This window comes from Macaca thibetana, chromosome 1, assembly GCF_024542745.1.
Source record: "Macaca thibetana thibetana isolate TM-01 chromosome 1, ASM2454274v1, whole genome shotgun sequence".
Lineage (NCBI taxonomy): Eukaryota > Metazoa > Chordata > Mammalia > Primates > Cercopithecidae > Macaca > Macaca thibetana.
The window spans coordinates 25,463,057-25,487,336 of record NC_065578.1 but is presented as its reverse complement, the minus strand read 5'-3'; the positions used below and the strand labels follow the sequence as shown (position 1 = coordinate 25,487,336).

The window sequence follows — 24,280 nt, the reverse complement described above, 5'->3', positions numbered from 1 at the left end:
ACAAAAAACTAGCCGGGCGAGGTGGCGGGCGCCTGTAGTCCCAGCTACTCGGGAGGCTGAGGCAGGAGAATGGCGTAAACTCAGGAGGCGGAGCTTGCAGTGAGCTGAGATCCGGCCACTGCACTCCAGCCTGGGCGACAGCGAGACTCCGTCTCAAAAAAAAAAAAAAAAAAAAAAACCGGGATAATACAGAGCATCTACCTTACAGGGTCAAGATTAAATGAGATATTCATGTGAGGCCCAGGCATAGTGCCTGGCACTTGGTCACCAGTGGCTAGTAATACTGTTATCAATACCATAATGGAATCCCCTGGCAGGGACGCGTGGGCCAGACCAGCAGGATTCCCACACACTCCCCAGATGACCTGGTTCCAAGCAGCTGGGCTAATTGGCCCTGGCCCATTTTCTGTCACTGCCAATGTCTTCAACATCCAATAGCAGAGAGAGGGTAAATTCAGGGATGAACAGTGGAGGAGAGCATGCTTCAACTCAACAGTTTATTAGAAAGGCCATGGACAGATGAACCCTGAGTAACCAGCAGAGGAAGAAGTGAAAAAAGCCCCTGTCCCTCATGGCCCACCCACTGGCCTCCCGTGAACTCTGTCCTGTTGCCAACCCCAAAAGAAGTCAGCCAAAAAGTGCTTTCCACATCCTCTCTCTGGGGCTGCCCAGCCTGACCACAGGGGATCCACTGGTGGGGCCGAGGTGGATGCTGGTGCCTGAAGCTGGAAGCCAGCAGGGCATGAGTCCACTCCTGTAGCAGGAAGTGGTTCTAGAACTCCCAGCAGAACAGAACGGAAAAGGAGCTGACTGGGGATAGAATGAATTCTAATAACCAGCCAGAGGCTCTGAGAGAGGTGACACTGGACTGTCTCGGAGGTGTGTGCAGATGGCTACAGATGGCCAATCGTGGGGGTCCCCAGGGTGGGATCCCAAAGCTGCTCTAAAGAGTCTCAGAGAGCCTCAGTGTGACTCAGTTCCCCTCCTTGGGCCGCAATGGCTGTTTCTGCTCCCAGAAAGGCAAATGGATCTTGTAAAAATCCATGGTGGTTGATGCCATTTTTTCCATAAAAAAAGAGTTTGTACAGTGAATCGCTTTCCACCAGCAGAGCCTGAGCCGAGAAGAGTCCATCCTGGGGAAGGAGAAGGCACTTCTCACACCCTCACTAGGGGTGTTCTGGGCTGGCGGCTTCCCCGGCCCCTCGGGTTCCAGCTCCCTCTGGCCCTGTGGCTCCGGCCTGCTCCCTCTGGGAAGCATGCTGCCTCCGTCAAGCTAGCACTGCCCTGCGGCCTGAATGCCCTGGTGCCTCACAGGGTGGTGGATGGCAACTTCCTCACTCGCCGCTGGGCCAGGATGGATGACTCGATGGGCTTCAGCTGGGGGGTGGGCTTGGAGCTGTTGAGTGCCGAGTATGTGGCAGCCATGGCTCCCTGAAAGAGAAGCGGGGAGGTCAGTTCATAATGGTGGGAGATGTAGTGGGGAGGGGATGCATGCCCCAAGGGTAGGCCAGCCCCGCTCAGTGTTCCACAGCCCACTGTTTTTTGTTTTGTTTTATTTTTGTTTTTAGACAGGCAAGGTTGGAGTGCAGTGGCACGATCTTGGCTCATCGCAACTTCCGCCTCCTGGGTTCAAGCGATTCTCCTGCCTCAGCCTCCCAAGTAGCTGGGATTACAGGTACCCGCTACCACGCCCAGCTAATTTTTGTATTTTTAGTAGAGACAGCGTTTCACCATGTTGGCCAGGCTGGTCTTGAACTCCTGACTTCAGGTGATCCACCTGCCTCAGCCTCCCAAAGTGCTGGGATGTTACAGGCACCTGCCACTGCACCTGGCTAATTTTTGTATTTTTAGTAGAGATGGGGTTTCACCATCTTGGCCAGGCTGGTCTTCAACTCCTGACTTCAAGTGATCCACCCTCCTTGGCCTCCCAAAATGCTGGGATTATAGGCGTGAGCCACCGCACCCAGCCCCATAGCCCACTGTTTTGTTTTTTGTTTGTTTGTTTTTTGAGATGGAGTCACTTTGTCACCCAGACTGGAGCACAGTGGCACAATCTTGGCTCACTACAACCTCCGCCCCCTGGGTTCAAGTGATTCTCCTGCCTCAGCCTCCTGAATGGCTGGGATTACAGGAGCCTGCCACCACGCCTGGCTAATTTTTGTATTTTTAGTAGAGATGGCATTTCACCATCTTGGTCAGGCTGGTCTTGAACTCCTGACCTCGTGATCCACCCTCCTCGGCCTCCCAAAGTGCTGGGATTACAGGCGTGAGCCACCGCGCCCAGCCTAGCCCACTGTTAATCCAGCCTCAGTGGTCCTTTATGGTCATGGGTCCAACCCCCTTAAGACTGGAGGGTTCAGAGGTCAGCAGCTGTGTCTTCCAGAGGACTGGGGGCCGTGAATGCACCGTGACACTGTAGTGTGTTAAGCTCCCTGACAGCAGGGCTGTGTCTTCTTCTCCTATGTTCCACCTCATGGTGCTCCGTACAGACATGGAATTGCCTGGCTCTGCCACAAGTCCCTGACCGTGCCACCTTGGGCTGACCCCCTAGATGCCCAGCAGCCCAAGGGTGGCCATACCTTCACAAGCTGTAGGTCCTGGTGGGACAGCTGGCTTTGGGGAAGCTTGTCTTTCTGGGTGACCCATGGATGCTGCAGAACCTGCTTAGCTGTGAGGCGCTGGTGGGGATCCACGTGTAGCATCTTGGACACCAGGTCCTGGGGACACAGTGGGCAAGGGGGTGGTGGGAGGGCTGCAGGGGAGCAGGCCCCTAATGGGACACAGGAGGGCAACCATCTTCTGCTAGCTCCCGCCTGAACCCTTGCAGCAGCCCCTGGGATCCATTCTCCGCTCTGCTCCAGGGCTCCCCGCACATAGCCAAGGTTCCTGTCTCAGGGCCTTCGCTGCTCTAGGCCCTTTGTCCTGGAACACCCTTCCATTTCTCCTTTGCCTTCAAAAAGCCATGTGGGAAGGTGGGAAAAGCCTCAGGTTTGGGCTCAGATAGATCAGGTTCAAAACCTGCCTTTTGCACTCATCAAGTGAATGCCTTGGGCAAGTTTCTTAAACTCTCTGAGCCTCAGTTTCCCTGCTGAGAAATAGGAATAACCGCTCCCTGCCTCGCAGGTTGATGTGAGGTGGCCGTACAGAGAGGGTTCAACGCTGTCTGGCATACAGGTTCCCAATAACCAAACACTGTTGCTAATACTGAAAGCTCACACGCTACTTCCTCCAAGGAGGCTCTGTGTGGCATGGCCAATTGCTCTGCTCTGTGTCTCCACGGTCCACACCCTTGGCCAAGAGGGTCCGCCTATCTGTGCCTCCAGGCATCTCTGCTCCTTGTGTGCAAACTAGGTAGTATCCCTCACTACACTAGGCTTCCACAAGGCCCGGACCGATGATGCAGCCCTGGGCCCAGAATGAGAAGGGCCAATGAATGATCACCAAGTTACCCCAACAAGGTGCGGGGATGGTGGTGGTCTGCCTGGGAATCTTCCACTTGGAGAAATACAGCAACAGGGATTTGTGGAACATCCACTTGGAGAAATGAGGCTGTTCATGAACTGCTGAAAAGTCCTGGGATGGGACCCTGCCTCCCTCCTCCAAATAAGCCCACACAGGTGGTACAGACTCACTTTGGCTGTCTCTGAAACTGTGTTCCAGTTTCCCCCACTGAGGGTAAACTTCCCACTGCCAATCCGGGTTAGGATTTCCTCTGGTGTGTCACTGGGACCGTTGGCAAATGGAGTGTACCTGCAGAAAAGCCCCCACGGACTGGGTACAGACTCTGGCCTCCATCCTGGAGCTGGGGGAGACTGTCTCCCCCTCAGATGGGGTACTCCCAAGGTAGAGCTCCCAGAGGCAGGAGCACGTCTCTATTTCCAGACCATCCTGAGTCAGAGCTGGCTGAGCCATTCCTATCAGACAAGCACCGCCCAGCCCAAACGCTAGGGCTACAGGAGTGGGGAAGGGTCCAGGCCAGGGGCACTCACCCCGCCAGCATGGTGTAGAGCAGAATGCCCAGGCTCCAGATGTCACAGCCTTCATCATAACCCTGGCGCTTCAGCACCTGGCAACAGGGCAGGGGAGGTGGTCAGTCTGGGGGGCAGTAGAAAGTCACCACAGATGTTTCCTGCTACTCCCCTCAAGGGCAGGACAAGGGTCCCAGGCACAGGCTAGATCTCCCCTTGCCAGCTGGGCCAAGGTCACAGAGACTCGAGTCCTGGCCAATGTGGGGCCTCTAGGAGGGGGCACAAGGCCTCCAGTTCCCCCTCACTCTTACAGCTGAGGAGGCCGCGCCACTCACCTCTGGCGCCACGAAGTTGGCTGTGTAGCAAGGTGTCATGAGGAGCCCATTCTCAGCCCGCAGCTGTTTGGCAAAACCAAAGTCACAGATGCGCAGGCACTCGGGATTCCCGGACTCGTCCACATACAGGATGTTGCTGGGCTTCAGGTCCCTGTGCACAACCTAGGGGCAGGGGCTGGGGTCAGTTCTCAGTGTGGGGAGGTGGCCAATGGCCCAGGTCAGCTGCCAGGGATGAGAAAGTTACCCAGACAGGACGAGTGCACAGACCTGGCATCCAAGAGAAGGGGAAGGGGCTGAAATGAGGGTCTTTTTTTTTTTTTTTTTTTTTTTTTTTTTTTTGAGACGGAGTCTCGCTATGTCGCCCAGGGTGGAGTGCAGTGGCTGGATCTCAGCTCACTGCAAGCTCCGCCTCCCGGGTTTTTACGCCATTCTCCTGCCTCAGCCTCCCGAGTAGCCGGGACTACAGGCGCCCACCACCTCGCCCAGCTAGTTTTTGTATTTTTTAGTAGAGACGGGGTTTCACCGTGTTAGCCAGGATGGTCTCGAACTCCTGACCTCGTGATCCGCCCGTCTCGGCCTCCCAAAGTGCTGGGATTACAGGCTTGAGCCACCGCGCCCGGCCTGAAATGAGGGTCTTATTGCTGCTGCTACTGACTCTGTGTAGGTGTCCACAGGTAGCTCTAAGTTAACCTGTCCAAAACTGAACTCCCAGTTCTCCCCTAAAACCTACTCATCACATTATCTTACCTTGTGGCAACTCCATCCTTCCCACTACTTAGGTCAAAATCTTAAAAGTCTTTTTTTTTTTTTTTTTTTTTTTTTTTTTGAGATAGTCTCCCTCTATCGCGCAGGCTGGAGTGCAGTGGCACGATCCCAGCTCACCGCAGCCTCTGCCTCCCAAGCTCAAGCAATTCTCCTGCCTCAGCCTCTCAAGTAGCTGGGATTACAGGCACCCACTGCCATACCTGGCTGATTTTTCTATTTTTAGTAGAGATGGGGTTTCACCATGTTGGCCAGGCTGGTCTCAAACTCCTGACCTCAAGTGATCTGCCTGCCTCAGCCTCCCAAAGTGCTAGGATTACAGGTGTGAGCCACCATGCCCGGCCCTATTTTCCTTATCTTTAGAATCTAAGAATACACTGCTTTACTTTTATCTGTAGCATTTCCCTACTTAACATAATATTTAATTTGCTTTCTGAGTCTGCCCACTGGAATGTAAGCTCCATGAGTGTTTTGCTCACTGCTGTATCCCAGCACTCAAACTAGCTCCTAGTACATGTTAAGTATTCAATAAATATCTGTTGAATGAATGGATGAATGACACTGCTGAGGCCATAAGCAAACGGCTATCTTCTGGGGCCATTTGCTCATCTGTAACTTGACGGGGCTGAACCACCCCACAGTTCATTCTTCTCCTCCTCCCACTCTGTAAGGCTTTGTTTTGTTTTGTTTTGTTATGTTTTGTTGTGAGACAGGGTCTGTGTTGCCCAGGCTGGAGTACAGCAGCATGATTCATGGCTCACTGCAGCCTCAACCTCTGAGCTCAAGTGATCCTCCCACATCAACCTCCCGAGTAGCTGGGACTAGAGGCGTGTGCCACCACACTCAGCTAATTTTTAAAACACTTTTTGCAGAGACAGGGTCTCGCTATGTTGCCCAGGCTGTTCTTGAACACCTGGGCTCAAGTGATCCTCCTGCCTGGGCCTCTCAAAGTGCTGGGATTACGGGTGTGAGTAACTGTGCCTGGCCTGTACAGTTCCATTCATAGTCAATCCTCTATCAATTACCAATACTTCTCAGATCTCTAACCCTAGTCCAGAACTTTCCTGAGTCTTGGCTCATAAATCCAGCTGCCTATCACATGGCAACCACTGGATGTTCCACAGAGCCTCAAACTCAAACACATCCCACACTAAACTCCTCATGTTCTCATCTTCCTGCTCCTCCTCCCCTAAGCTAATGCCCAGAAACCTCCCTGGGCATTGTCAAAAAACCGTTGAAGGCTCCCTACCTGCAACATAAAGTCCAAAGCCCCTACCCTAACATGGGAGGCACAGCCATCATCTGTACCAGCCTCACTGTCCACTGCATCCCTCAGGTCCCTTGAGTTCAGGCCACCAGGGGCTCCTTCGGTAACGATCATAACCCCTACGTCTGTGGAATGCCCGTTCACCTTCAGCACCCAGTGCACGGCCTAGCACAGAGCAAATGCTAAGTGAATTTTGTGCAATGAATGAACAAATCACACCTCTGAAACACAGAGACAGACACCTTGAAGGTTAGATTAGTAGAGTTTTGCAGGCTAGTTGGTTTTATTCAGATAGTCCTTTCATAGTCTCAGTTGATCCCCAAGCCCTCCAGCAGTGCCTGTGGAGCCCATGGAGAAGGTAGATATGGCCCAGTACAGTCCACCTCCATAGGGAGAAGAGTGCCAGGTAGATGAGGGGGAAAGGGCCACACTGATAGGGTGGCCCCAGCAACGCACTGTATCCAAGCCTCGGAGAAAGTCTTATGGGCTCTCTCCTTCAAACACGATCATATGGCCCACAGCACAAGGCCAGGCCCCCAGGAATGTGGACTCTTCCTAGAGGTCAGGGATGCTCAGCTTGGCTGAGGACACCAACTACGCAAGTAAACTCCCAGTTTACAAAGAACGTTACCAGTCATGATCTCACTGGAGCCACCCACTGCACCTCGGTGGGTGGACAGGAATTACTAGCTCCATTTTATAGAGGAGAAAACCAAGGCTCTGAGAGGACAATTTTCTTTTTCTTTTTGAGATAGAGTCTCGCCAGCGGCATAATCTTGACTCACTGCAACCTCCATCTCCTGGGTTCAAGCAATTCTCGTGTCTCAGCTTCCCAGGTAGCTGGAATTACAGGTGTGCACCACCATGCCTGGCTAATTTTTGTATTATAGAGACAGGGTTTCACCCCGTTGGTTAGGCTGGTTTTAAACTCTGGCCTCAAGTGATCTTCCCACCGTGGCCTCCTAAAGTGCTGGGATTACAGGTGTGAGCTACTACATCCGGCCTGAGAGGACAACTGACTTGCATGTAAGTTAGAGGCAGAGGCAAGACCAGAACCCAGTTCTGACCTTAATTCCATAGTCTTTCCAGTTTAGTGTGGCACACATGACACTACTGGGACACAGGGATATGGAAGTTGACCTTTCTTTTAATTAATTTTTTTGAGATGGAGTTTCGCTTTTGTTGCCCAGGCTGGAGTGCAATGGCGTGATCTCAGCTCAGTGTAACCTCTGCCTCCCAGGCTCGAGCAATTCTCCTGCCTCAGCCTCCCGAGGAGCTGGGATTACAGGCATCTGCTACCATGCCCAGCTAATTCTTTGTATTTTTAGTAGAGACGGGGTTTCATCTTGTTGGCCAGGCTGGTCTCGAACTCCTGACCTCAGGCAATCCACCTACCTCAGCCTCCCAAAGTGCTGGGATTACAGGTTTGAGCCACCACGCCCGGCTCAAGTTGTTGATCTTTTTTCCTACCCTAATACAACATAGAGAAACTACAAATTCCTATAGGAAACTGTCTCACCACTGCCTGTGGTAGAATAGTAGGGATGGTGAGTAGGGGAGGGGAAGTACAGCTTAAAAAAGCCCCACAGGTGATTCTGATACCTGACCCTCGGGAGTGTATGTGGCAGGAGGAAAAGTATAGTCTCACATCTCACTGCACAGAAAATCAACGGGTTGGGCAAGTAATGAGTGAAGCCAGGCAGAGCGGGAACCTCCAAGCAGTTCGCAGAGGGCAGTGGCTACCTGGCTCCAGCTGACAGTCGCTACACAGCAACTCGGACCCAGTGTTTTTAGAAGCAGCCAAATTACCAAAGCCTTACTAAACCACACCTCAAATCAAAAAACACTCCTTATCTTGCAGGCCAAACAAAATATATGTGTAGGCTGAATGCAGGCACTGGAGCAATAGGCCGTGACCTCCAGGAGAGTTGGTATTCCAGTCACAGGAAGGAGTCGGGCAGGCCAGGGTGTGAATCCTGGCTTTACCATCCACTCATGGCTGTGTGGTTTTGGGCACGACATTTAACATCTTTAGCCCTCAGTTTCCTCACTTGTAAAATGGGGCTGATAATAGTATTCAACCCCAGGCTTATAGGGAAGGACAGGAATATTTAGCAAGGGGCTTGGGAAATGACAGACATCACAGTAACTCCAGAACTGCCTTGGACTGAACCCCTCTACCATGCTGGATGTTAAGACAGAGTGACTGCTTGTGAAGAAGCACTAGAGACCAGGCCGGGTACCGTGGCTCACGCCTGTAATCCCAGCACTTTGGGAGGCCGAGGCAGCAGATCACGAGGTTGGGAGTTTAAGACCAGCCTGACAACATGGAGAAACCCCATCTCTACCAAAAAATACAAAAGCTAGCCGGGTGTGGTGGCACGCCCCCATAGTCCCCAGCTAGTCAGGAGGCCGAGGCAGGACAATCACCTGAACCTGGGAGGTGGAGGTTGCAGTGAGCCGAGACCGTACCATTGCATTCCAACCTGGGCAACAGAGCGAGACTCATCTCAAAAACAAACAAACAAAACCTAGAGACCAGATGCTGTCCAAAGCAGCATAGGCTCTGGGCTGGGTGCAGTGGCTCACACCTGTAATCTCAGCAGTTCGGGAGGCTGAGGTGGGAGAATCGCTTGAGCCCAGGAGTTTGAGGCCAACCTGGGCAACATGGTGAGACCCCATCTCTACAAAAAAAAATTTAAAAATTAGCCAGGTGTGGTGGCACACCTGTAGTCCCAAATATGCGGGCTGCAGGTTGCTGAGGAGGGAGGATCACTTGAGCCTGGGAGGTCAAGGCTGTAGTGAGCCATGATCACGCCACTGTACTCCAGCTGGGGTGACAGAGTGAGACCCTGTCTCAAAAACAAAACAAAACAAAAAAAAACAAAAAAAAACAAGAGTCAATATGTAAAGTGCACAGAACCCTGCCTGACCCGTGGAAAGTGGCACGTGGCATTAGCTACCACCAGCAGCAGTGGCAGCAACATCTTCAGGAGCAGCGTGAGAAGATGTGCATTCAGGCACCTGTGACCGGCCAAACAGGAGGCGAAGTTGTTCTAAGTGAATCATCTGGTTAAAGGGAGAAACCCTCTCTATTATAGAGTCCACAACCTTATAGAAACAACATAGAGGGAGACTGGCGACTTACAAAGACTCCATGTATTAAATTATGAACTCCTGCCACGTAAGATGCAAAGGAAAGACAACCAATTTTTAAAAATGGACAAAAGACTTGAAGAGGCATTTCATAAAAGAGGTTGTCCGAATGGCAATAAACATTTGAAGAGGTCCTCAACTTCATTAATCATCAGAAAAATGCAAATTAAAACTACAATGAGCTGGGTACGGTGGTTCACCGTCTACAATCCCAGCACCTTGGGAGTCCCAGGCGGGTGGATCACGAGGTCAGGAGATCGAGACCATCCTGGCTAACATGGTGAAACCCCATCTCTATTAAAAATACAAAAAATTAGCCGGGCATGGTGGCGGGCGCCTGTAGCTCCACCTATTCGGGAGGCTGAGGCAGGAGAATGGCGTGCCGTGAAGCCGGGAGGCGGAGCTTTTAGTGAGCTGAGGTCACGCCACTGTACTCCAGCCTGGGCGAGCGAGACTCTGTCTCAAAACAAACAAACAAACAAACAAACAAAATTAGCTGGTTGTGGTGGCAGGCACCTATAATCCCAGCTACTTGGGAGGCTGAGACAGGAGAATTGCTTGAAGCTTGGAGGCAGAGGTTGCAGGAGAATTGCTTGAACCTGGGAGGCAGAGGTTGCAGTGAGCCAAGACCATGCCATTGCACTCCAGCCTGGGCAAGAAAAGCAAAAATAAATAAATAAATAAAAATGAAAAATAAAATAAATTAAAAAACGGGCAAAATGAACCTATTAGCATTTAGCTTAGGATGGTTATCCTCAGGTGGGGGCCTCTAAGGGAACGGAAATGTTTTGTTTATTGATCTGGGTACTGGTTACACAGGTGTATTCACTTTTTGAAAATTTATTGACTTGTCCGTCATGATTTGTGCACTTCTCAGTGTTTACGCAATGCTTCAATACAAAGACAATATTCAAACAAACAGGGGTCCCGGTGGACCCTGCTCCCTGGTCATCCCCTTCCCATCCCTCAGCTCCTGTGGGATTCCCAGCTTACAGACCGCAGCTACTGCTGTCAACAAAGCAACCCAGAGCATCCCCTCCAAATATGTCAACAAGAAGAGCTTCCCATTCCTCATCACCTGCCCCGGTATTAGCAAAGAGCCAGAAACTTTGGAGACACACACACTCCCAGCTTCGGGAAGGAGACAACTTCCTCCAACAACATCCTCACCAAGTGGTTATCTATACTTGGAGCTTTGCACATCCCTGGCAGAAGGGGCTCACTGTCTCTGGAGGCAGCTCCCCTCTTCAGAAAGTTCTTCCTTACTTTGAGCTTCAGGTGACCCATGGGTACACTGGCTTGCCTGTCTTCTAAACCTTCTTAAGTTTAATGAGTACTCACTTAAGAACAAAACAGAAAAAGGAAACACGCTCTCTGACTTGACATGTTTAAATATTAGTCTATTGCACTGGCATTTCAAAAACCAAAGCCACTTCAAACATGACCATTAAAAGCACAGGGGGCAACCAAATTGGAGCTTTGGTTAAGAGGTGAAATTCTTTTTTACGGAATTTCCCCTAAAACATTAGACATAATCAGGCATCGCCACTTTCGCAACCCTAATGAAATACTAGACTCAGGCAAGATTCTGAAAGGATGAAACCATTCAATGAGGATCTTTACAATAAGGAGATGGGACGGTTACCACCTGCCATGGTTAAAGGCGGGCAGCGTGACACTGTGCTCGTGGATGTGATGCACTGAAGTGTACCTCCATAGATTGGATGACCTCGGCCTTCTTTTATTTTTATTTTTTATTTGAGACAAGGTTTTGCTCTGTCATCCAGACTGGAGTGCAGTGGTGTGATTTCAGCTCACTGCAACCTCTGCCTCCCAGGTTCAAGCGATTCTCGTGCCTCAGTCACCAGAGCAACTGGGATTACAGGCATGTGCCACCATGCCCAGCTAATTTCCATATTTTTGGTAGAGATGGGGTTTCACCATATTGGCCAGAGTGGTCTTAAACTCCTGGCCTCAAGTGATCTGCCCACCTTGGCCTCCCAAAGCGCTGGGATTACAGGCAGGAGCCACCATGCTTGGCCCAACCTTACCATCTGGACCTCATTCCCATCCCCCCAAAAAAGCCGAAGCTAATAATGATGTTAGAGCAACTTGCAGTTTACAGGAAATATAAACAATGGAGAAATATGGCCGGGCGTGGTGGCTCACGCCTGTAATCCCAGCACTTTGGGAAGCCGAGGTGGGCGGATCACAAGGTCAGGAGATCGAGACCATGGTGAAACCCCGTCTCTACTAAAAATAGAAAAAATTAGCCGGGCGCAGGGGCGGGCGCCTGTAGTCCCAGCTACTCGGGAGGCTGAGGCAGGAGAATGGCGTGAACCCGGGAGGCGGAGCTTGCAGTGAGCCGAGATTGCGCCACTGCACTCCAGCCTGGGCGACAGAGCGAGACTCCGTCTCAAAAAAAAAAAAAAAAAAAAAAAAAAAAAAAAAAAAAAAAAAAAAAACAATGGAGAAATAATGTAAATGATCCAGAAGGCAGCCGACAGACAAATTCAGAACACGAGCCATTCCACAGAACTCATATTCAACATGTCGGTGGCATAAAAAAGGGAGGTCTCACTGTGGAGGCGACATGGGTGTACACATTTAACAAAATTCATCAAAATGTACCCTTGAAATCTACTGTATGCAAATTTTCCTCCAGTTTGAAAAAAAGAAAAGAGGCTGGGTAAGGTGGCTTACGCCTGTAATCCCAGCACTTTGAGAGGCCAAGGTGGGCAAATCACTTGAGCTCAGGAGTTCAAGACCAGCCTGGGCAACAAAGCAAAACCCCATCTCTACAAAAAATACAAAGTTAGGCAGGTGTGGTGGTGCGTGCCTGTGGTCCCCGCTATTTGGGAGGCTGAAGTGGGAGGATCGCTTGAGCCCAAGGAGGTCAAGGCTGCAGTGAACTGTGATTGTGTCACTGCATTCCAGCCTAGGCAACAGAGTGAGACCCTGTCTCAAAAAAAAAGGGGAGAGATTTACCAACTGAATGAAATGTGTGGAACTTACAGGTATTCTAATTTCAATAAACCAGTCAAAAAAGACATTTTTGAAAGGACAATAGGGAGCCAGGCGCGGTGGCTCACACCTGTAATCCCAGCACTTTGGGAGGCCGAGGTGGGCGGACCACCTGAGGTCAGGAGTTTGAGACCAGCCTGGCCAACATGGTGAAACCCCGTTTCTACTAAAAATACAAAAAATTAGCCACGCATTCTGACAGGCATCTGTAATCCTAACTACTCGGGAGGCTGAGGCAGGAGAGTCACTTGAACCTGGGAGGCAGATATTGCAGTGAACCAAGATCATGCCATTGCATTTCAGCCTGGGTGATAAGAGCGAGACTTCATCTCCAATAATTAAAAACAAAAACAAAAACAAAACAGGACAATAGGGGAAATGTGTCTATGGACTGGGTACTATGTGAAAACAAGTTAATAACCTCATACACCAAGACCTGGACTCAGTCAGGTGGATTCAGAGCCTGCATTCTTTTTTTTTTTTTTTTCTCGAGAGATCGCTCTATCGCCCAGGCTGGAGTGCAGTGGCGCGATCTCGGCTCACTGCAAGCTCCGCCTCCCGGGTTCACGCCATTCTCCTGCCTCAGTCTCCCGAGTAGCTGGGACCACAGGCGCCCGCCACCACGCCCAGCTAATTTTTTTGTATTTTTAGTAGAGACGGGGTTTCACCGTGTTAGTCAGGATGGTCTTGATCTCCTGACCTCGTGATCCGCCCGCCTCGGCCTCCCAAAGTGCTGAGATTACAGGCGTGAGCCACCGTGCCTGGCCCAGAGCCTACATTCTTAACCCCCATGTTGTCTGATCAGATGTACCCTAAAACATCACCTCATGCAGAGAGAAAGTAATGCTACTGTTTTGGGCTTTAATCCACTGTAATGAACTTTCCTACCTCACCGTCATCTAGTGCTCACCTGCCTTGTGCGGTAATAAAGGCCAAACTCTGCCATTTGGACCTACACCTCTTCTGTAGTTCCCTGCTACGTTTCCAGCAGAATTTCCTCCTGCATCCATTTCCTCTGCCTTAGCAACTGAACCCATAGTCGAATTCACCTCCCTGAAGCCTTGCACCTCCCCCATGGTGACCCTGCTGCTTCCTAACTCAAAACCCACTCCCCACCTAAATTCTTCAGTCTGAAATTCTTCCATTCTTCCCTGGCTATGTAATCTTGAGCAAATGAACTTTCATCTCTGAGCTCTGGTCTTCTTACCTGTGAAGTGGGACCAGTAACAGCATCTATCTCAGAGTGTTGTGAAAACCAATTGAGATAATGTAAGGAAACTTTATCTTATTTATGTATTTGTTTATTTATTAGATGGAGTTTCGCTCTATTGCCCAGGCTGGAGTGCGATGGTGTGATCTTGGCTCACTGCAACCTCCACCTCCCAGGTTCAAGTCATTCTCCTGCCTCAGCCTCCCAAGTAGCTGAGATTACAGGCGCCCGCCACCAAACCCGGCTAATTTTTTTGTATTTTAGTAGAGACTGGGTTTCACCATGTTGGCCAGGCTGGTGTCAAACTCCTGACCTCAAGTGATCCACCTGCGTTGGCCTCCCAAGGTGCTGGGATTACAGGCATGAGCCACTGCGCCTGGCCTGGAAACTTCATCTTATGCTAAACCTTACCATGGTGACTGGCACACAGTAGATACTGAATAACTTTCCATACCTTCCCTTTCACGATTGACCACATCTCTCCCTCCCTCCTTTACACGCATCCCCCGACCCAGCCTAGTCTTCCCTCAATTTGGCTAGCTGGAGGTTGCCATTCCTGGGCCAGCATGTGGTTCATGTGCTCTGCTGATGGTATGACCCTTGGCATCCCCCTACCGCCTCCCTGAATCCAGACTCACCCCCTGTGAGTGCAGATACTCCACAGTTTTGCCGATGGTGTGCAGGACGAAGCTGGCCTCCCGCTCCGAGAAGAACTTCTGCCGCAGGATCTTGTCCAGCAGCTCCCCACCCCGCATCAGCTCTGTCACCAGGTACACGTGTTTGCCATCATCGTACACCTGCCGAAGACCTCACCATCAGGCTCTTCTCCCCAGTGTCAGGCCTGGGCCCCCTGGTCAGCAGCGCCCCAGAGCAGGGAAGAATGACATGAGCCTTAGGCAGGTATTCTGCTTGCTCTTCAGTGGCCCCGCCTTCCCCAAAAGGAGGATGCTGACACCGGTCCCCTGATAGGCAAGAACGTCCTCAGAAAATGCCTGAGTCTGAAGGAGGGCCCTTGGGGGATGGGCAGACTGGAGGGACCAAGGGACCTCTTTCCCCTCCACATGACCACCGGAAAGAGGATGAGAAGTCAAAGGAATGGCAACCCTGAGACAAATCCTAGAGAGTCGAGTTCCTGGTCCCCACCCCACTCACATCTTTCAGAGTAATGATGTTGGGGTGCTGGCCGTACCGCAGAAGAATCTCAATCTCTTCTGAAGGATCCCGCTTGCTCTTATCAATGACCTGAAGAAAGTGGGTGCATGTGGCAGTGTCAGGGTGACAGGCTCCAGGGTCCTTCCTTGCCATGGAGCAGGCCTGGAGGTCTCAGCCACACAACCTTTCATACATCTGCAGAGCTCAGGCACCACCCCTCCCCACCAGACGGGGACCTGCCCCCGGCCCGGCAGCCTTGGCTGAGACGTGGTCAGGAGGCCCACCTTGACAGCATACTCCATGTTGGTGGCCTTGTGGACACAGCGCTTGCACACAGAGTAGGAGCCCACACCAATCGTCTCCTTTACCACGTAGCCGTCGCTAAAAACCAGGTTCTTCCCATGGAGTTGCTGTAGGAGACCAAAAATTGTGGCTGACCCCTGGCTCCAGAGTGCTAAGGGTCATCTCCCAGCATTCAAGGTCTTGGCTCAGTAGAGACAGCACCGGGGAAGGGCCAGGAGACTTGGCGTAGAGTGTTGGCCATGTGACTGCAGGTGAGAGCCTGCCCCTCTCTGGGCCTCAGTTTTCTACTCTATATGTTGGGCATACTCGCTGGCTCCCAGCCTGCCTGGACTGCAGCCTGTGGTCAGAGGGCAGCGCAGGGAGTGGGCAAGAGGGTCACAACACACATGGAGAGGACTTTAGTTCTGAAAAGCCTGGGCAGGCCTGGGAGGGACGCAGGAGCCCTGAGCTGAGTTCCAGCTGTGCCACTAAGTATGGCTTTGAGTGACTTGCCTCCCCTTTCTGGGGTGTCACAGCTCAACTCAGGGGGTGTCTCAAGGTTCTGGGACATTAGCCATAGCAATGCTGAATGGTGCTTAGTGTGTGCTGCGTGCCAGGCAGTATTCTAAGCACTTTCATCAGGTGACTACATGCCCCGCGGCCAGCCCTGGCTTGCGCCTGCGGTCCTTGCATCCAGTCTGATTTAATATTTGTCCTGGATAAAGATGTCCCAGTTTGGAAAATAAATTACATAGTCACCTTAACTTTATTTTTTATTTATTTATTTTTTGAGATAGACTCTTGCGCTGTTGCTAGGCTGGAGTGCAGTGGTGCATTCTCGGCTCACTGCAACCTCTGCCTCCTGGGTTCAAGCAATTCTCGTGTCTCAGCCTCCCAAGTAGCTGGGACTATAGGCACATGCCAACACGCCCATCAGATTTTTGTAGTTTTAGAGATGGGGTTTCACCATGTTGGCCAGACAGGTCTGTTTAAATTCCTGCCTCAAGCAATCCACCCTCCTCGACCTCCCAAAGTGCTGGGATTACAGGCATGAGCCACCATGCCCAGCCCACTTTAACTTTACATGTATTAACTCTAATAATCCTCATAATAGCTCTATGGAGGAAGATTCTATCATTTCCCCATTTACAGATAAGGAAACTGAGGCACCAGGAAGGGAAGTATCTCATCTAAAGTCCATTATCTGGTCGGGTGCTCATGTCTGTAATCTCAGCACTTTGGGAGGCTGAGGTGGGTGGATCACTTGAGGTCAGGAGTTTGACACCTAGCCAACATGGTAAAATCCCGTCTCTACTAAAAATACAACAACAACAAAATTAGCTGGGTGTGGTGGTGTACATCTGTAATCCCAGCTATTCGGGAGGCTGAGGCAGGAGAACTGCTTGAACCTGGGAGGTGGAGGCTGCAGTGAGCTGAGATTGTGCCACTGCACTCCAGCCTGGGCAACAGAGCAAGACTACGTCTCAAAACCAAACAAAAAAAACCCCAACGTCCATTATCTTGTGAATCTGGAACCCATGCAATGAGCTCCACAGTCTACATTCTTGCCTCTCAACCTGAAACTTTCATGAGGCAGTGGAAGTGTACAAATGGGGAACAAGTGTGAAGAGATACAAGTTCTTTGCTACCCTTATGCCAGAGACACGACAGTCACTCTGCACCACCACCCTGGGCACCCCCTGGCATGTACCCAGACCCTGCTCTGTGCTGGGAAATGTATAGCCATATCATCATCCAATTATCAGGGCCACAGTGTGAGGTGGGCCTTACTGTCCCTGTTTTATGTTGGAGACCCTACGGGTCCCACAGTGGCACGAGGGTATGAACCCGGTTCTGTCTAACTCAGAGCCTGTATTCACAGCCATTCTTTAGAAAAGGATAACGGAGCAGCAGCCCCCTGCCCCCCTCACCTGTACCACCGAGTGCAGGGGTGCCTGCGGGGCGCGAGGCTTGCCGTCGTCCTCCATCAGGCCAGTGGCCACGAAGCTGAAGCCCCGGAACAGCTGATGGGCCCCAGCGCTAGGGGGGATGCCTGGGGAATCTGTAGGGGCAGGAGGGGAATGTGAGGGTACCTGAGGAGGTCCCCTCGACCCTGAGGCAGCCCAGCAAAGGGGGAGCACAGGGCCTCAGCGGCTGGCCATGGCAGGAGCCTGCAGATGGCCTGTCCATCCCAGGCCTTAGTCCGACTGCTCATATGTGTTTAGATCAGTCCAGTCCTGATGCATGAGGAACATTAAAGACTCTCACATCCACTTCCATCCCAGGCCAAGACAGTTCGTCCCTTCCTGGATGCTTCCTCCCCAGCTTCTCCGTCTTACATCAGCCCCTTCAGGTCCATCCCTGCACAGTAGCCAAAGGGAAGGTTCCAACCACAAATCTGCCACCCTGCCCGCACCTTTCAAAGGTGCCCCTCTGCCTTCAGGAGTAAGCCCAGCTTCTGAGTCTGGCAATGGAGGGCCTTGTGATCCTCCTCTTCTCTCTCCACACCACAGCTGAGCCACGTTGGACTTCCCAGATCCTTAAAGGGGTCTCTGAGCCCTTGCACACACTGTTCCCTTTAACTAGATAATCCATTGCTTGCCTATCCTTCAGGACTCAGCTCACTCGCTCCCTCCTCTGAGAAGCCTTGCCTCATGCTGCTTCTCTGGCCCCTGACTCCTACAAAGCTGCACCTGTCACACTGCCCAGCAGACTGCTTAGAGAACTGCTGTCCCTGTCATCAGAGGTGTGCAAGTACAGTGAGAAAAGCACCCCATCGTGGATCATTTGAGGTTAGGAGTTCCAGACCAGCTTGGCCAACATGGTGAAACCCCGTCTCTACTAAAAATACAAAAATTGGCCAGGCGCGGTGGCTCAAGCCTGTAATCCCAGCACTTTGGGAGGCCGAGACGGGCAGATCACGAGGTCAGGAGATCGAGACCATCCTGGCTAACACGGTGAAACCCCGTCTCTACTAAAAAAAAAATACAAAAAACTAGCCGGGCGAGGTGGCGGGCGCCTGTAGTCCCAGCTACCAGGGAGGCTGAGGCAGGAGAATGGCGTAAACCCAGGAGGTGGAGCTTGCAGTGAGCCGAGATCCGGCCACTGCACTTCAGCCTGGGCGGCAGAGTGAGACTTCGTCTCAAAAACAAACAAACAAACAAACAAACAAACAAAAATTAGCCAGGTGTGCTGGCACATGCCTGTAATCCCAGCTACTGAGGAGGCTGAGGCAGGGGAATCACTTGAACCCAGGAGGTGGAGGTTGCAGTGAGCCGATATGGCGCCACTGCACTCCAGCCTGGGCAACGGAGCGAGACTCCATCTCGAAAAGAAACAAAAGAAAAGGAAAAAGAAAAGAAAAGAGAAGAAAAAAAAAGAAAAGTACTCCCTCTCCTAAAACATGCCCTTATAGGAGGCCTCCCAGAACATTCCACCCCACACCCACTGTCAATATCTGGCCAAAAAGTTAGGATTCGCCCAGCTCCTTCCCAGAAGCTCCTTCACTGGCTCTTTGCAGCAACCCCAGGAAATGAGTGGGTTTGTGGCTGTGCCCTTGTTCCAGGTAAGTACACGGAGGCCCGGTAGTCAGGGCAGCCAAAGCTGATTCCCATGCCTGTCCCTGATCTATGGGCACTGTCACCTCTGCTCAGCCACCACACAGTGTGGCTGGGTCAGATTCCTTCTCCCTGACGTGATGGTAAGCCTGATGTGTTTGGTCTTCCCAGTGGACTGGAAGGTGCCCCTGGCAGGGGTCCCGACTTTTCTACTGTGGCCTTCACCACCCACACACCCCGACTCCTACTCTCTCACCAGACACAAAGAGACCCACAGAACCCCAGAGTGAGAGAGTCAGGCAGAGTGAGACAGGGCGAAAGTCAGAGTCCCACGGAGCCAGAAACTCACCCGCCTGCCCATCCACACACCTCGGCCTGTCAGTGTCCCTGACTATCTCTGCCCCGCAAGCTGCCACCGACTCCCGGCTTCTCTCCTGTACCAGCCCAAGACAGACAAAACAGATAAGAGACGCACCCTTGGGTGTGCGGGACGTGAACTCAGTGTCAAAGTAGAAGGTGTCATCAGGCTGAGCCACTGCTGGCTTGAAGGGTGGCTTGATCTCACGACGGTATAGCTTCTGCACAGTGGGATGGGCACCCTGGTCACCACAGCACCCTCAACAGCCCACCAGGAGCCCCATGCAGGAGGAGGTGCTGGGCTTGGAACATAGGCCATGTTGCCCAGCAGACAACAGCATAATTGCTTGCCCTCAGGAGGCCAGCCCTTGTCTTCAAGGGCAGGCTGTGACCCTCTGCTCCTGCGTCTGGGGCCCTTGCTAGCAGAGGCTCCCCTCCCACCACCCTTCCTGTGGCCAAGATGGCCGGAGCCCTGGCGTGGGTGGACACACTCACATTCCAGTCAATGGTGGAGTAGAAGACATGCCGCTTGATTTCCTCTGCCCCATCAGGGCCAGAGCCTGAAAGAGCCCAAATGAAGGGTCTGAGCCTGGGTGGCGCAACCCCCAGACACCACCCTGCCCACCAAGCAGCCTCACAGGGCTCTGGGACCAGCTGCTGGAGCAGAGGGGAAAATGGGCTCACTCTGCCTCAAATCTACCCAGCCATCACCCTGAGGCCTGTCACCTACTCAGCATTTTCCACTTTCTGGAGCTTCTGATGAAGAAGTTCCAATGTACTAGTGGGAGGAGGAAGGCCCAGAGACTTTAGGCAACTTCTCCAAGGCCACACAGTCAGAACAGAAGCTGAGCTTGCTCTGAGACCTACAGAGAGCCCCACCTCATTCCAACGCAAGCCTCATCTCTGTTCCTCTTATCCTATTGACATTTTCAACCATAGAACAGGTTGTCACTCCATTCAACCCCAGGGGCCTGGACTGGACCTTACACAGCTGGTCATGGACCAGATGAACCCAGGAGCCAGGGAAGCCAGCACACACTGGATACCTACTACATGCCGGCATGTTCACGCAACCTCATTTCATCAACAGAGCCCTGAAGCAAGCTTGGGATCATCATCTCCCATTAAGACGAGGAACCTGGGTGTAGAGAGGTGAAGTCACCTGCCCGGGGTTACTTAGTTCATAAGTGGCCTCATTCGTTTAACAAATATTTATACAGGGACTGTTTCATGCCAGGCAGTGGGGACCTGACACAGAGCCGGGATTGGGACCTGTGCCTTCTGACTCCTGAGCTCATGCTCTTTCTCTTGTGCCAGCAGCCTTGGCGGAGAAGCTGTGTAGGGGCCTCTGTCCTTGTCCCCAGAGGGAGTAGGGATGACTCAGTTCCTGCCTTCCCCCTACACACAGGTCAGCTCCCCCCTCCACAACACCACACATGGAGCCAGAAGGCAGGGTGGCCCGCGGCATTGTCTGCCCACACAAAGCACAACGGCCCCTTTCAGCCCAGATGTGGCCCTGTGGCCTAGGCTGCAGCTGTACCCGGCTCCCCATCGCCACATCCCCTCCCCTGAGCTGGGGCTGCTTACCGAGCCGGTTGGCAGGATTCCGCTTGAACAGGGCCCGCAAGAGGCTCTGGGCTTCGGTGCTCAGAAACTGGGGCATGCCTAGCTTCGCCCTGAAACAGCCCCCGGGACTCATCAAGGCCGAGCCCCGCCCCAGAGGCCCCATCTCCCCCGGCCCCTGTCCAGGTTTAGTTCCCAGTTCGGTCTAGACAAGCCATCCACTAATTCACTTCCCAAAGACTTCAGGGTTCCCAACCACAGGCCCCTACGGATGAAAAAGGAAGGTATAATGTTTAACCCAGAGGAGAGCCTCATTAGAAAGGGAATCTGAGGCAGGGACAGGGTAATAATATTCTGACCCCCAAACTGGGGCTGGGGCTTGGAGGAGTCCATTGTTATCAGGGCAGGGCTGGGGCTTACTTCAGAATCAATGTCATGGTTTCCTTCCGGTCCTTCCCCTGGAAGGGCAGGGAGCCCGTCAGCATCTCAAACTGCAGAGGACAAGGGTCTATTCAGGCTCTGATCCCTGTCTCCCCCACACACCTCCCGCCTCCTCCTATCCAGGCCCCTCTGCCCTAGTCCCAGGATTCTTGCTGATACATCCAAGTCTTCCTGGAGCAAGAATTACGTCCGTCCCTCTTGCCTCTGCCAACCCAGACCACCAGGCGCAGCAGTGGGGGCGCGGGGCTGGGGAGAAGGCCAGCACTGGGTTAGGTGTGTCCCAGGTGGGGTCAAGCCTGGGATCCTTCCAAGGAGGAAAACCACAGCTGAATATAGAGTGAGGCCAGCTTGGCTGTGAGAGGAGACGGGGAGAGCCCTAGAGATGATCAACCCCCTCACTGTACAGATGGGGAGACTGAGGCCAGAGGCTTGGGCTGGATCCTTTACCCCTGTCTGGGCACTCACCATCAACACCCCATAGGACCACCAATCCGCACTGTGGGAGTGGCCCTGGCGGTTGACGACCTCGGGGGCCATGTACTCCACTGTCCCGCAGAAGGAGTAGGCCTTCTTCTCGTGGTCAATGGCCTCCTTGCTCAGGCCAAAGTCTACAGCAAGGAGGGCAGGAGGACACACCTCAGGAACCCTGCCTTCCTTGCTGCCACCCTTTGCACACCCAACCCCCGTGCCCAGAGGCCAGAAGCCATCACCCCCATGACACTCAGGAGGAAGTTAAGGCCCAGAGAGGTCAGGTGACCTGCCCTGCATTACACAATGAGGGGCTGGGATTCCAACTGAGGGTGTTCCAAGTCTGAGGCCTGAGTTTTTGAACACTTCCAAGTAACAGGCACAGCTTCTCAGGAAGAATGAGGCCCCAGCACTCAGCGAGACCTATTAGGACCTTGCCCTGCCCTCCCCTGGGGCCCAAGGGGGCAGGCGGCCTCCACTCACCAGTGAGTTTGATGTGGCCCTCCTCATCCAGAAGGATGCTGTAATAGAGGAATAGGGGTCAGGGCTCCTCAGCTGTGGCCGTGGGGGTGGTGGTGTCACCACAGGGCTGTGGGAGTTGGGCTCAGCCCAGAGGAGGTGCTCCACCCAGTTATCTCTGATGACAGGGTGGGCATTGCAGGGTGGTAGCAGTGCCATGCAGGGATGTTGCCTATCTTTTTTGCTAATCCTTGAAGCAACTGTGTGAGGCAGGTACTATTAGGGCCCCATTTTGCTAATGGGGAAACTAAGGCTTAGGGCAGTTAAGTAGCTCTACAGTCATCAAGCTAGTAGGTCTAGCTAGTAGGTGGAGACAGGATTTGAATACAAGGCTACCTAACGCTAAACCCAGATCTTATTCCAACTCACCACCTGCCCCTGGCTCCTTAGTTATCATTTGAGGGTAATTAGATATTAGGGAAAATTCTACAGGGCTGTATCAAGGAAAGACCTCTAAAGGTAGCATCTCCAATGTCACACTAGATTAGAAAAAAAAGATGGGCAACATTACCTGCATGGAAGGTACCTGGCCCTTGGGAACGGTAGCATTAGTGACTGGGCAGCTGGCACTACCACCCACCCCACTCACCCATTCCTCAGATTGCCCAAGACAGGAGGACGTCCCTGGAGAAAGCCATGCCCACCCACCTCAGGATGGCCCTGTCCTAGAAGAGGCCTCCCCTGGGGAGGCAGGGGTGGGGCTGGAGGCTTCACTCACTTCTCAGGCTTGAGGTCTCTGTAAATGATACCCAGGCTGTGCAGGTGATCCAGGCCCAGAGCTAGCTCAGCCAGGTAAAACTTCACATCCTCCTCCGTGAACATCACCTGCAAAACACAGGAGGGATCTTCAGCAGGCCCTCCTCTTCCTTAAGAGCTGGGGCACTGGGCAGTCAGCAGCTTCCTGGTCCTGAAGGGCCACCCTGGGAGGACCCTTGGAGACGCCAGGCCATATAGCCTTCTTGTCATACAAAGTATGAAATGACTAATACGCAAACCACTCATTGTGGCATCGTTCGGAAATAGAAGGGGTTGGAAACAGGCCTAGGGTCCAAGAGTAGAAGGCTGGAATCAGTTGTATCCCCTGCATAATGGAGTGCTTTGCGGCTATAAACTAGAACTTCTGAGATGGAGTGAGCTCCAAGATGTACTATCTTGAAAAAAGCAAGGTACAGAACAGTGTATACAGAATAGTACTTTTTACATAAGGAAGTGGGGGTAGGAATGAACATACATCAGATTTGTTTGCAAAAGAAACATGGGAAAGTTAAACAAGAAAGCAATAATAACGTTTATGGGTGGGGATAGAGGGGGCTGGGGCGGGAGTAAGACTTCTTTGTGAATATTTTTCTTTTGAATCATGTAAATGTATTTCCTATTCAAACATTAAAATAACAATTTAAGCCAAGCACGGTGGCTCATGCCTATAATCCCAGCCAGCACTTTGGGAGGCTGAGGCAGGCGGATCACCTGAGGTCAGGAGTTCGAGACCAGCCTGGCCAACATGGAGAAACCCCATCTCTACTAAAAATACAAAAATTAACCAGGCATGGTGGCATGAACCTGTCATCCCAGCTACTCGGGAAAATAACAATTTAAGCCGGGTGCCGTGGCTCACACCTATAATCCCAGCCAGCACTTTGGAAGGCTGAGGCAGGCAGATCACCTGAGGTCAGGAGTTCAAGGCCAGCCTGGCCAACATGGAGAAACCCCATCTCCACTAAAAATACAAAAATTAACCAGGCATGGTGGCATGCACCTGTCATCCCAGCTACTCGGGAGGCTGAGGCGGGAGAATCGCTTGAATCCGGGAGGCGGAGGTTGCAGTGAGCTGAGACCCTGCCATTGCACTCCAGCTTGGGTGACAAGAGCAAAACTCCATCTCAAAAAAAAAAAAAAAAAAAAAAAATTACAATTAAAAAAAAACAAAAAAGGCTAGATTCTCTTTAAAGTCTGAATTGTATGAATGACCCCATTTTCTAGCTCAAATCTTTTTTTTTTATTTTTTGAGACGGAGTCTCGCTCTGTCACCAGGCTGGAGTGCAGTGGCACGATCTTGGTTCACTGTAACCTCTGCCTCCCGGGTTCAAGCGATTCTTGTGCCTCTGCTTCCTGAGTAGCTGGGATTACAGGCACACTCCACCATACCCAGCTAATTTTTGTATTTTTAGTAGAGACGGGGTTTCACCATGTTGGCCAGGATGGTCTCGATCTCCTAACCT

The 24,280-nt window shown here is 52.1% G+C and overlaps 1 protein-coding gene across 5 annotated transcripts in view; it reads right to left on the bottom strand.

Annotated features, from left to right (window-relative positions):
- Positions 1-483: 483 nt before the first annotated feature.
- RPS6KA1 (ribosomal protein S6 kinase A1) overlaps positions 484-24,280 on the bottom strand; it is a 46,338-nt gene continuing 22,541 nt past the window's right edge. For 3 of the 5 annotated variants that reach the window (XM_050794865.1, XM_050794871.1, XM_050794856.1), the window contains 16 exons: positions 22,780-22,886; positions 22,026-22,063; positions 21,540-21,682; positions 21,054-21,124; positions 20,658-20,746; positions 19,566-19,630; positions 19,189-19,291; positions 17,088-17,218; positions 15,159-15,284; positions 14,875-14,964; positions 14,361-14,519; positions 4,304-4,465; positions 3,990-4,066; positions 3,633-3,750; positions 2,580-2,717; positions 484-1,431 (listed from right to left, as the gene is read on the bottom strand). In XM_050794865.1, the coding sequence (XP_050650822.1) occupies positions 1,309-1,431; positions 2,580-2,717; positions 3,633-3,750; positions 3,990-4,066; positions 4,304-4,465; positions 14,361-14,519; positions 14,875-14,964; positions 15,159-15,284; positions 17,088-17,218; positions 19,189-19,291; positions 19,566-19,630; positions 20,658-20,746; positions 21,054-21,124; positions 21,540-21,682; positions 22,026-22,063; positions 22,780-22,886 (1,740 nt within the window). In that variant the 3' untranslated portion in view covers positions 484-1,308. Of the gene's footprint in view, positions 1,432-2,579; positions 2,718-3,632; positions 3,751-3,985; positions 4,067-4,303; positions 4,466-14,360; positions 14,520-14,874; positions 14,965-15,158; positions 15,285-17,087; positions 17,219-19,188; positions 19,292-19,565; positions 19,631-20,657; positions 20,747-21,053; positions 21,125-21,539; positions 21,683-22,025; positions 22,064-22,779; positions 22,887-24,280 lie in introns of those variants that run through there. The other 2 variants (XM_050794880.1, XM_050794890.1) reach the window with 2 other exon arrangements.